Source organism: Melanerpes formicivorus, unplaced genomic scaffold (genome assembly GCF_026170545.1).
Source record: "Melanerpes formicivorus ecotype bairdi unplaced genomic scaffold, bMelFor1.0.p_v2 SCAF_2, whole genome shotgun sequence".
Lineage (NCBI taxonomy): Eukaryota > Metazoa > Chordata > Aves > Piciformes > Picidae > Melanerpes > Melanerpes formicivorus.
This window is the reverse complement of record NW_027142354.1, coordinates 31,713,733-31,725,741: the sequence shown is the minus strand read 5'-3', so window position 1 is coordinate 31,725,741 and position 12,009 is coordinate 31,713,733. Positions and strand designations below refer to the sequence as shown.

At 40.2% G+C, this 12,009-nt stretch overlaps 1 protein-coding gene across 11 annotated transcripts in view; it reads left to right on the top strand.

The window, feature by feature from the left end:
• Positions 1 to 12,009, top strand: part of RGS7 (regulator of G protein signaling 7) — a 315,923-nt gene that overhangs the window by 29,279 nt on the left and 274,635 nt on the right. For 8 of the 11 annotated variants that reach the window (XM_068155236.1, XM_068155265.1, XM_068155301.1 and 5 more), the window contains exon 4: positions 6,851 to 6,949. The exons of 1 other annotated variant lie outside the window; for it this stretch is intronic. In XM_068155236.1, the coding sequence (XP_068011337.1) occupies positions 6,851 to 6,949 (99 nt within the window). Of the gene's footprint in view, positions 1 to 5,549; positions 5,800 to 6,065; positions 6,085 to 6,850; positions 6,950 to 12,009 lie in introns of those variants that run through there. 2 more of the 11 variants (XM_068155218.1, XM_068155226.1) reach the window with 2 other exon arrangements.

Genomic DNA, 12,009 nt, shown 5'->3' with positions numbered 1-12,009 from the left:
CTTTGATCTTCAACATCATAAATTGAGAAAGGTAATTAAGGTTTAAATAGAGTTGGTAGGTAGCTGACAAACCAGATGTCTAGGGCTTATAAAAAGTGCCATGAAGCAAGTGATGAAGTCTGCAATCATGCATTCAGTTCTAGCAAATATATACTGTAACTTATAATAACCTGAATGATATTTGAAGAATTACATTAAATGGATTAATTGCACTTCATTCCTGAAGAAGCAGGTGTTCCAATCTTACCAGGAAGGCCACAGATTGGGCCTGGAATCGCTAGCTACTTATTTAGAGCCTCACACTGAAATGCTTGTGGTTCTGTAGGGTCATAAATATATCAGTCCAGTTAACACAGGTGGACCATCTCTGTGCTTAACCAGACTAGCAGAAAAAAAACCCCTGGGTATGTTAAAGTAGCACAGTATTAAATCATGGCATTGTTAGTTAGCCAGAATATTTGTTGTATTTTCATAAATTTGAATGTGATTTTTATAATGTTGTAATGTGTTAAAGACTTGGTCATCAAACAGGATTATGTAGTGGTGAGAGTTTGTGCAGCATGTCTTCACCACAGGGAACATTTGGTCTAGGCATTAGATGAGATAAATTGATGGATATATCATATATATGTCAGCATACTGACATAATGCTACAGCATTGGTCAGCAAGACAGATAAAATTCCCAATCTCTTTCACATCCAAGTAGATTGTCATATATGTCCTGACATATTTTATCTTAAAAATGCCTGTGTGTTATGTACTATGTGCATAAGATGTTATTGGAATACATGAATTGTATTGATAATGCAAGCTAAACACAGACAATGTAGTCACCACCTTGCTAAATCATGTGTACTTTATTGCCTTGTTAGATAAAGCTGCCCCTTGGCAGCCTTTCCCATCATCTTTGTTTTATTAATGAGTAGTTTTGCCTTGCATTTTGAATGAGGCCGTTCCTCTTCTGGCAGACCATGCTTTCTGGGGATGCTAATGATGGTTGTGTATGAGATAGGTGATGAGTCTCAACATGGGAAAGATGTGTAAGTAATTTATGAATGAAGGCGTTTTATAGGCTGTTGAAAAAACATATCCAACTGTATTAGAATAAGATTATCCAGTTAAAATAAAGTCTTTGCTGTTTACTTGCATTTATGGAAGTAGTCCATCCCAGTGTCTCGTTCACCACAAAAAAGTGGCAAAAAGAAAATTCTGTTGGGTTGTTTCTGGTTTTCTTTTGTGTCAAACCCTTTGGAGAGTTTATAGATTCTATTTCAATTTGATAGTGGACATGCTGATGAAGTGGAAAAATTGGTGACATGTAGTTACAAGACATCACTGGTATATTTGAATTAGTTCCCTGGTCCTGAGGACAAAATTAAAGATTGTATGTACAGTACAATCCTTTTAACATTACTGGACTTTAGTAGATCCAAGTAATTTCTCTGTCTACATACTTGATTTAGAACTTCATTTATGATACTGAAATTTGGTTATTTTCAAAGAAAACATATAAATCTCACATATCTACTATTTTAATTTATTTCTGAAATTAATGATAATGGTTAAAGCAAAGGCAAGTTTGGAGGCAGTGTATCACATAGAATCACACAGAATCACCAAGGTTGGAAGAGCCACCACAGACCTCATGACTAAACGATGGCACCAAGTGTCACGTCCAATCCCCTCTTGAACACCTCCAGGGATGGTGACTCCACCACCTTCCCGGGCAGCCCATTCCAATGGTTAATGACTCTCTCAGTGAAGAACTTTCTCCTCACCTTGAGCCTAAACTTCCCCCGGTGCAGCTTGAGACTGTGTCCTCTATGTAGCCTGTGACCGTTTTAGGCTGTGCCTTTAAGAAAGGGACAGTTACTGGAACACTCTGGCTGAATGTTTTTGGTGAAGAAAATGAAAGCAAGATATTCTAAACGAATTTCATTGGTAGATTGGTAGAATGCAACTTTAAGTTTTAGTTCAGTTTGAGTCTCTGTCTCAGTTCTGCCTGTCTGCTTCTGTCTCTCTCTGAGCAACAGCTGCTGGATGGAGTTAACCTTGAGATAACAGATAAGAAAACTAATTCTTGCATACGCTTTGAACTCACAGAATTTCCTCCTTAATAATTACCTTTTCTCTCTCTCTAACCCTTTTGGAAAAAAAGGGAGGTAGGGGGAGAGAGAGGGTACGGGGGGAGGGACACACCCTCCTGGCTGGAAGAGGGGGTTTTGTTCTGTATTATGTTCTTTTGCTGTATATTTCTATATATATTGTAAATACTGTACATTGTGTATATATCGATCTGCATTTCATCCTGCTTGTAAATATAGCTTATTCATTTCTGCTTCTCTGACTTAGCCATGGTTTCTTTGTGTGTGTGTGGGAGAACTGAACTTTCACCACCACATAGCCAAAATCTAACTCAGCTGGGGTTACTTCTGCCTTTAGTTTTGAAGAGATTATCAGAAAATAAAAGTATGGGCATGTTGCTGCCTAAATTAGTCAGCTTTGTTAGGAAGTTTTTCAAAGACATGTAATCTCTGCCAAAACCTCTCAGCTGAATAGCTTGTAGTGAATAGTTAGGTTGGAGTCATCCTGTAAACAACTTCATATACGTAGTCCAAGAATTACAGAACATATATGGTTAAAGCAAAGACGAGTTTGGAGGCAGAGTTTCATTGTCAGTTGGTTGTTTTTTTTGGTTGGTTGGTTGATTGGTTTTTGTTGTTGCAGTTGTTGTTTTGTTTTGTTTTTCACTTGGATTAGTGACAATATGAGGCAGAGTAAGAGAACAAATGCATGACTTTATTGGAAACTTGATAATGTTTGATTTTTATGTCTTTTAAGACAATCACCATGTTAAGTGTTGGCTGGCAGAACAAATTGAAGGAATATGTGGAATATGTGCATTATCTATATTTTAAATAATTTTTCCCCCCGTACCTTTTCTGGGTAAAATTGTATTTAAATCATATTTTGTGCAGTTCCCATTTTTACTCTCAAAAATAAATATAAACATCAGTTTTGATTTTGTGGTTTTATGATGCCATACAAACACAAAGGTATTATTTGGGGTCCTAAAAGATCTTTGGAGACATTTTCCTTAACTTCCAGTGCAGACTGAGATCTTTATTGCTGGTATCAGTTTCTCAACAGTACTAGACTGAACTGCAAGATCTGTTGGGAGATTAATATTTTTGTTCAGATTTCACTGCTTCGCTTCATCATGATGCAGTTGTACATCAAATGGGTTTTAACAGGAAACAAGTATTTCCTTAGTTCTCTGTTTATTCTTTAGTTGCATAATTTTCTCTGCCCCCCATTTGCACCATTGATACTTCACTTTTCTCTTGTACTGTTGAATTTTTTCACTTGTACTGATCTCTCTCCCATGTCAAAACTCCAGATTTCTCCCTTGTCCATGCTATTTCTTTCCACATTGCCTTTTCCTCATGACATACTCTGTAGAAGTTGACAGTGTCTGTCTAGTACAAAGCTAATATCCTTTGCTGCCAATATATCTCACTGAAATGAGTTGTGATTCTTAGTCTGTGCTGTGTCATTTCACCTTTCACTACTTCATTCTCTGAAGAATATTCTTATTTATGTCAGAGATCACCTTTCTTTACTCTGGTGCTCTTCCTTCGGATCTCCAAGGAGTCCAGATCAGCTCTTTCACTCCTTTTCCCTTTATGTTGTTGTCACCACTGTGACTCCATACTATTGTCTTAGCTAATTTATCACATTCTCTGTTAAATTATGAAGACCTCTGCAAAGGTCGGAAGAGAGTTAAAAGTATACACAGTAGCTGATAATAGCAAACTTGGAGCAGCATAGCATTGAGTCAGACTCAAATCTCACTTTGATCTCATCTCACTCTTTGAAAAAGGTAGAAAAAAGTAAGAGTGGAGATGACGCAGTATGTATGGAAACCTCTGTGCTTGAATTGAGTGATCTATGAGAGCACACACCACAAGGTGCAGTGCAGAGTAGATGATGACTTCTTTTTCAGGATCATCCTTGTAGTAAGAGTTGCTATTTCCAGAAAAGACACCTTCAGGTGGGAATCATAGAATCAGCCAGGTTGGAAAAGACCTCAGAGATCATCAAGTCCAACCTATTACCAAATACCTAACACCTCATGACTAACTAAACCATGGCTTCAAGTGCCACATCCAATCCTTTTATGAACATCTCTGGGGACAGTGACTCCACCACCTCCCTGGGCAGACCATTCCAATGGCCAATTACTCTTTCTATGAAGAACTTCCTCCTCACCTTGAGCCTAAACTTCCCCTGGCACAGCTTGAGACTGTGTCCTCTTGTTCTGGTGCTGGTTATCTGGGAGAAGATACCAACCCCCACCTATCTACAACCCCCCTGCAGGTAGTTGTAGACAGCAATGAGGTCTCCCCTTCACCTCCTCTTCTCCAGGCTAAATAACCCCAGCTCTTTCAGCCTCTCCTCATAGGGCCTGAGCTCAAGACCTCTCCCTAGCTTTGATGCCCTTCTCTGGACACATTCAAGTATCTCAATGTCCTTCTTAAACTGAGGGGCCCAGAACTGGACACAGTACTCAAGGCGTGGCCTAACCAGTGCTGACTAGAGGGGCAGAATGACTTCCCTGCTCCTGCTGGCCACACTATTTCTGATGCAGGCCAGGATGCCATTGGCCTTCTTGGCCACCTGGGCACACTGCTGGCTCATTTTCAGCCTACTATCAACGACCATCCCCAGGTCCCTTTCTGCCTGGCTGCTCTCCAGCCACTCTGTCACCAGCCTGTAGTGTTGCATGGGGTTCTTGTGGCCAAAGTGCAGAACCCAGCACTTGGACTTGTTAAATGCCATCATGTTGGACTCCACCCATCTGTCCAGCCTGTCGAGGTCCTTCTGCATCTGAGTATCACAAAGCTTATCACTTGTGTTCTTGTGTCTGTTGAATTCTGGCTGTTTCTATCCTTTAGGAAAATTAAAGTATTCTTGTCCATTATAATATAAGGAAGTAAGGCATAAAGACCTGATTACTAGATGTTCACAAATTAGGCAGTTGCCTGGGACATAGCAAAAGAGCCCTGCAGGTGTTCTGAGGTGTCTTCAGGGCAGCTGCCTATTTGACTGGAACGGACTTGCTCTTTGCTCTCTCCATTCCACTGCTCCGAGACATCTGCAGTGCCAACAGAGTGTAAACTCTCCCTAGTTCTCACTTAAAAAAAACCACATGAAGTGTCCAGCGTAAGGCAGAGGAACCGATTCCCTGTTGTTGTCGGTAAAGCAGTAAGGCAGAAGGCGACGCACTTTCCCCACCAGTGCCTTTCACCACCAACTCCCCCATCATTCGCTATCCCTTTAGCCCACATTTTCTTCCAGCCCAGCCCTCCAGTGCTGCTTAATCTCATTTACAGGAGCCGCTGCCAGATCTGCTGGCAGCTGTAGTTCCTCGGCCGCTGTTTTCGGTTAGCGGACCGAGAGCGCCGAGGAGGAGGAGGGCTGCTGCGTGGCTGAGCGGCAGTAACAGCAGCAGCAACAGCACCTTTGACGTGCCCGTCCCCCACGTGACGGCCGCTCCATTGCAGGGAGGGAGCTGAGCCGCCGCCGCTCCGGCAGAGCAGGGGAGAGCCGCAGCCTCGGCGGCGGCGGCACCAACAGCGGCGCCTCCGCCCGCAGTGCGTGTGCGCGCGTCTGTGATGAGCGAGCGCCGCGTCCCTCCGCGCGCTGCCGGCTGACACTGTCCGCGCGGGGCGCGTCCGGAGCAGCAGCAGGAGGCGAGGAGCCGCGGCCACCGCGCAGTGACCTTGGCCCAGGAGGTAAACGAGCCGGGCGGGAGCCCCGCTCCCCACCGCGCCCCCGCCCCGTACCGCCCGCAGGAAAGCCGGGGACCCGCCGCTGCCGCTGTCCGCGGTGCTGAGAGTGCGGACACCTTGCCGGACTCCGCGCCGCGCCTGGCTCCCCGCCGGGCGAGCCGGATCTCCCGGCCATTTGCTGCCGAGAGGCGAGCACCCATGGGCGGGCGCTGCGGGGGTAGGGCAGGGCTTGCTGGTGCGGTGAAGCCCTCACGCCAGAGGTCTGGGGAACACGGGAGGGCTTTGGAGGTAAGTGGAGTATAGCTCAGCCCTCCGGGCTCTCCACGACCTCTGGTGTGGTCTGTAGATGGAGCACATTCTTACACCTGCGTGCAAAACCAGAGCTACGGCATGATCTGAGCTCTTGCTTAGTGCAGCTCCCGTGTGACCGGGGGGAGGAGACGGTGCTGGCGGCGGAGCCGGTGTTTTGCAGTGAAGTACGATGAAAGTAGGTGAAAGCAACAGGAAAGGTTTTTCTGGCTTGTTTCTTCCTTCACCCCTTGTCACCTGCTTCCCTCCTCTGGCATATATGTAAGAACACACACGCGCTGGTGAATTAAAGAGAAGTTTAAAGTACCTGGTTTGCTTTTGTGTGTGTGAGGGTTGTGGAAGTTGCGATGACCCGATCTGAGAGGAGAGGGCACTGCTGAATTAACAGTCGTGGGCTGAGTCGGTCATCCCAAAATTGTGATCTGGAAGTGTGGAGTGTCCCTTGGTGAAGCTTGTGCAGGGGAGGAAAGAGTGCCTTATGAGGAGGTGTCTGTGTGATATGGTGGTTAGTGGTATGTCAGGGCGATATTCAGAGTGACAATTCATTAACATCTAAATTAGATTAACATATTACATTCATTATTTATAGCCAAAAGAGAGTAATGACAGTAAATGATGAAATATCTGGAGTAAGAGTATACTCTGATTCTGATAACATTCTGGTGGAAAGTCAGGTCCATTAATCATCAGGGAAAGAAGGACACCTGAGGCGATGTCTTACTGAAACCACTTTTACCTTTTACAGTGCAGATCAGATTTGTGGGACATGGCACAAGGAAATAATTATGGGCAAAGCAGCAACGGGGTGGCTGATGAATCCCCAAACATGCTGGTATACAGAAAGGTAAGTCTCTGTATTTTTCAAAAGCTGAGGAAGGGACTTCAGGAAATGGTGAAGTCCTGGACTCTTTTGCCCAGCAAGTAAGGCCATTATTTTTTTTTTCTCTTTAATTCCATGAATAGATGGTGCTGCTGCTGTGCATTGTGTTGAATGGAGCAGTATGATTTCAGAACATGATCTCTTACCACTGATTTAGAAGGTTTTGCATCTGTTGATATTTGTGCTGCCTGATGTAGGCCGTTTAAATTGCATGTACAAAGTAGATCTGTATCCCAGGTACTATTGGTGACTCCTGTTTTGAGAAATGACTGGCTTTTTTGTTTGAAATGGTAGAATATGCATGTGTCCACTTTGCATTATGTTCAGAAACAGATAGTTTTCAGTTTGAAATACTTGATGTCTTCCATTCACTTCATGCATTGATATATATGATACATGATGGTGATGGTGCACCAAACTGGAACATGTTTTAAGTTCAAACTTGTACAATCTATTTTCAAAATTAATCAATTTATTTTAAAGCTAAATATTAACTATATAATGCAATATTTTGTATTTCTGTCTCTGGGCAAAGATTTTCAGAATGTAGGAGAGTCAGAACCCTTAATTTATTTCATATGAGGGGAAAAACTGATTAAAGATATTATTTATCTGCAGTCACCACAACTTAAAAAACTCAAGCACACACACTCCAGGGATTCTCTCTGGGAAGGATTTTTAATGTAGTTATTCTAATCGCATCAATACACAAATTTCCTGGCACTGAACTCTAGTAATGGGGCTTATTTAGCCACTGTGCTTTCATTTGAGTGGTCATAAATGCTTGGGGAATTTGAAGTGCATTTATACACAATTTTTTAAAAATAAAGTTTTTTAGATGCATTTATCAAAAAATAATAAATTCTAATAATGAGAAAAACAACTTCATTGACACAAACTGAAGTACATGATTATGCAAATGCTTGTTTATTTATAGAACACAGTGCTTTCTATCTTGTTTGTGGTTGTTTTTATCAGATGGAAACAATCAATATTTTTACTTTATTAGAGGTATTGACTTTTCCTTTTGCAAGTTATCTGTAATAGAAAGCATCTGATACATACTCAGTTTAGTCATTGAGGGAAACTGAGGTACCTATCATCAGTATCTGTAGTAAGTGTTCTTTTCCTGGAAATGAAAAAAATAATTATCTCAAATTGATGCATGCTTTTTTCTTCATCCTATTTTCAAGTATGTTCCTGATTTCTGTTAGTTGGTTATATTTCTTAGTTTGAAAAATTAGGCTCTTTTTACATAAGTGAATGAATTTATTAAGTATTCAGTATCACTGAGGTTGGAAGAGACCTCAAAGATCATCAAGTCCAACCTGTCACCACAGAAAGGGTTTACCATTCCAGTAACAGCACAAGTATGTTTTAAAATGCAGTTTTATGTATGAATTTATATGTGAGAATATGCTGTATATATTAGGAGTATACCAAAGCTTATATTGTTCTTTATGTTTCTTTTGATCTATCTAAACAGAATCTTTCCACATTTGTCATGTAGATCCATAGTGAGAAAGAAGTCTTTTCTCAGCTTATTACACAGAGAAATTGTTTCTGTTTTCCCATGTCTGTAGAACTGGTAAAGCTTGTAACCCATTATATTTAGTGTGACCTCATGACAAAATTTAATGTTGGCCTTGAGTAGCCTCATAATTGAAATGGAACCACCATATTCAGTGTTGAGAATCCTGCTGATGTGTGTGGAATCTGAAAATGGGGAGCATGGATAGGACACTAAACCTGAGGTGTATGCTCAGCAAATCAAAGCATCAAACACCTTTGCAGTAAATCAACAGTAAAGGGATGATATCAGTGTCTTCCAGTGTAGCAATGGTCATGTTGCTGAAGTGCAAGTGGTGCACTGAGTATTAATCTACTGAAGAGCATCTACAGTATTTTGTGGCATATTTATTTTCATACATGTCAACTTATTTTTGTAGCATGGTGAATAAAAAAAATCATTTAAGATTGTGCACACTGCTGTTAAGAGTACGGAGAGTACTTGAATGCCTTGGCACTATTCAAGGAATAGACAACAAAATAAAGAGAACTTAAAAAAAAAAAGCTCACTTTTTTCTGCAGTATGATATTTCTGTAATCAAATGTGTAATAAATTATGTGTCTAGAACATAAGAGGAGCATAGTTAAGTGGAAATCCTTTCAGTTCAGAACATATAATCGCTGGATATAGTTCTCTAATAGCAGCAACTAAATCACAAGATTCCTCGTAATACATTTGAAAACACAATACTTCTCTGTCTGTCATTGTGTTGGAAATCAAAGCACTGTGCAGAGTGAACAAAGAACTAGATCTGCCAGCTTCATGAAGGGCTCTCTTTTTGGCCAATTGGAAAAGTATTAATAGTTGCTAGTTAAAAAAAAGGCAAATGTGGTATTGGCTGGCTTCAGATGAAGATTGAATTTGAAGCCTTGCATTTTGAATAACATTGTTGAAATCCACAAATGCAGAATTTTGTAGAACATAAACACACAAAATAGCATACATTTTGTGATACATGTACCTGCAAGGAATAGATGAGTTACCTTTCACTGCTTGTGTCAACAAAGAAGTAAAATTTGGCCATGGTGAATGAAGAGCATTACTTTGGCTATAAACCAGTTTTGTAATCTGATAATTTTACTAGTCAGCACAATCTGAACTAAGTGCGTTCTAAACTGTGTGGAGTTATAGGCCTGGGTTTACTAAGTCCTTATTCTGTCAGGAGCATTTTAGAGAAAATTCCATACAGAATAAAGTTCTTGTGTTTACAAATTCGATATTTAAAGCTTGAATCATTACAGAATAATTTTTTGCACTTTAAGTAAATTGCAAACTTTTGATAAAAAAGGATATTTTTCCATTTTTCATAATGTATTTGTTTTGTGATTAGTTACTTATTTGAAGAGTTGAAGAAAGATTATCAGATTGTAATCTAGAGTAATGGAGAGTGTAGATGTCCTGTTATTCTCATAGTAGCTTGTATTCATAGACAAAGAAGGGTTTAGTTACATTTTACTTCTAGATATGAAATACATATTTGAAATTCAGCAAAGAGTAATTAAATATTCAGTGTATACATAACTTAGAATTACTTATCTGTGATGGAAAAGATCTGATTTTCTGGTCTGTGCTTTGCTTACTTTTTAAGATCAAACATATGTTGCAAAGATTAGGACTTTTAATTTGTAAGTTTAGTGGTTGTTGTATTGGTGTCTGAACTAGCATAATTTGAGAGATGATAGATTTATTTTGTAGCAGTAAGTTTATCCTTGCCTGAATAGTAATATTTTTCTTACTGAGACTTTGAATCTCTACCTTCCTCACTGCCTTGTGTGTTAAAACAGCTTTTGCCAAAGCTGATTAGAAATACTAACAGTTGGAGCTGTAATGAAGATAATGAGGTGTTTGTTCTGTTCTTGTAACAATTGTTGAAGGTCATGTATGCCAGTACTCATGTATAGCAGGGTCAGAATTTCTGATTTGACTATAGTTTGTAATTTATCATTATCTGATAACTATGCATTAAGTATGCAGTAACCATGCATCCAAAGTGTGGTGCTGAGCAAATTACCATACAGTGACAACATTTGAGAAAATAGTGATCACCATCTTCTAATAATCGTTTACCTCTCATCTGCTTCTGCCAGAGATCACTTCCAGCATAGTGTGCAGATAATACTGTATTCTCATGTGGATTTTATCAACTTCTTCCTTAAATTAAAGGTACTGGAAGAAAAGCCTGTGAGACTAAGGAAGGATATGGTTGATGGGTTTTTTCTAAATGATGTCACTCACTTTGATAAGGGAAGAATTGGTCTGATACTATGCATTTATGAATATGCTGTTGCAACCTATGGAGACATCTTGTTCCCACTGAGTACTGAGTGCTGGGGAGAAAGGTCAGCATTTGTGGCCCTCAGGAATTCTGGCTGTAGGAGAACAGAACTTACCTCCCTGTCCAGTATGAATGTCATCAGGATGTTGTAGTTCCAAAGTAGTTGGTTGATAGTGAAGCAAGCTGGTATATAGGTAATATTTAAAGGACAGCAACTTAATATTGAAGGACAGTATAGTTGCTACGTGCTGTGGAGTGCCTTTCATGTGGTGAGACTGCATGTTTCTCTGTACACTCTCACCCTCATGTTTCTATGAACCCCCTGTGCAGTGATTCACTTTGATTCTGTATCCTCTGCAGGAATGGTTACTGTTAGTACTAGGTGTTTTGGCATCGTTTATGACAAGAGCATTATAAAGGATTTGATTGTTTTCACAACTGTACAGAACCACTGAAAATGCCAAGGAAACCTGCTTAAAAATATAACAGTCTAGCAGGTGGCTAGATCTGTAAGAGGGGCACCTATCCTGTGTATTGACTTTGATGATTCCTGCTGGTATTTTTCATCCTTTGTGTTCTCTCCTTTCCACTAGGTATAGAAACGTATCAAGTGATATTGCAAGTGAGAGGTTTCCTGCTGCTCACTGTTCTGTGCTTGACATGTTCAGATCATTGGCATTAGTGACAAATGCTAAAACTACACACAATTCTGTGCTACCATGTTACTTGATTCTTCATCCTATATGTGCTGTCTGAAAACTGTATGTGCCTGTTTTGATTGCTCATTGTCATTTTCAGTTCCTCTGCTTCTTTCTTTTGAAGCAGTCTACATTTGTAACTATGGAAACAATGATGCTATTGATAATGATGTACAATACAAAGTTAGAAATTGTTTGTTTTGGAGTTTTGAGTTTTGTTTTCTTTTACTTCAGACTCTTTGTGGACTGCAGGAATTTTTATAGTATCATGTGGTGACATTTGACAGATTCCCACCAAATCTAATATGAACTATAATGAGTCCAAATTAAAATACTTGTGAGTAAATACAACTTGTTAAAATGTGGCTATTTTCCCAATTCAGGAATCGCAAACCAATTGAACCATAGCTGTAATTTTTAGTATGGGAAGCACTACAACAGCTTCTTCAAATCAGTCTATAGAAGTGGCTAGAGGGAAGAA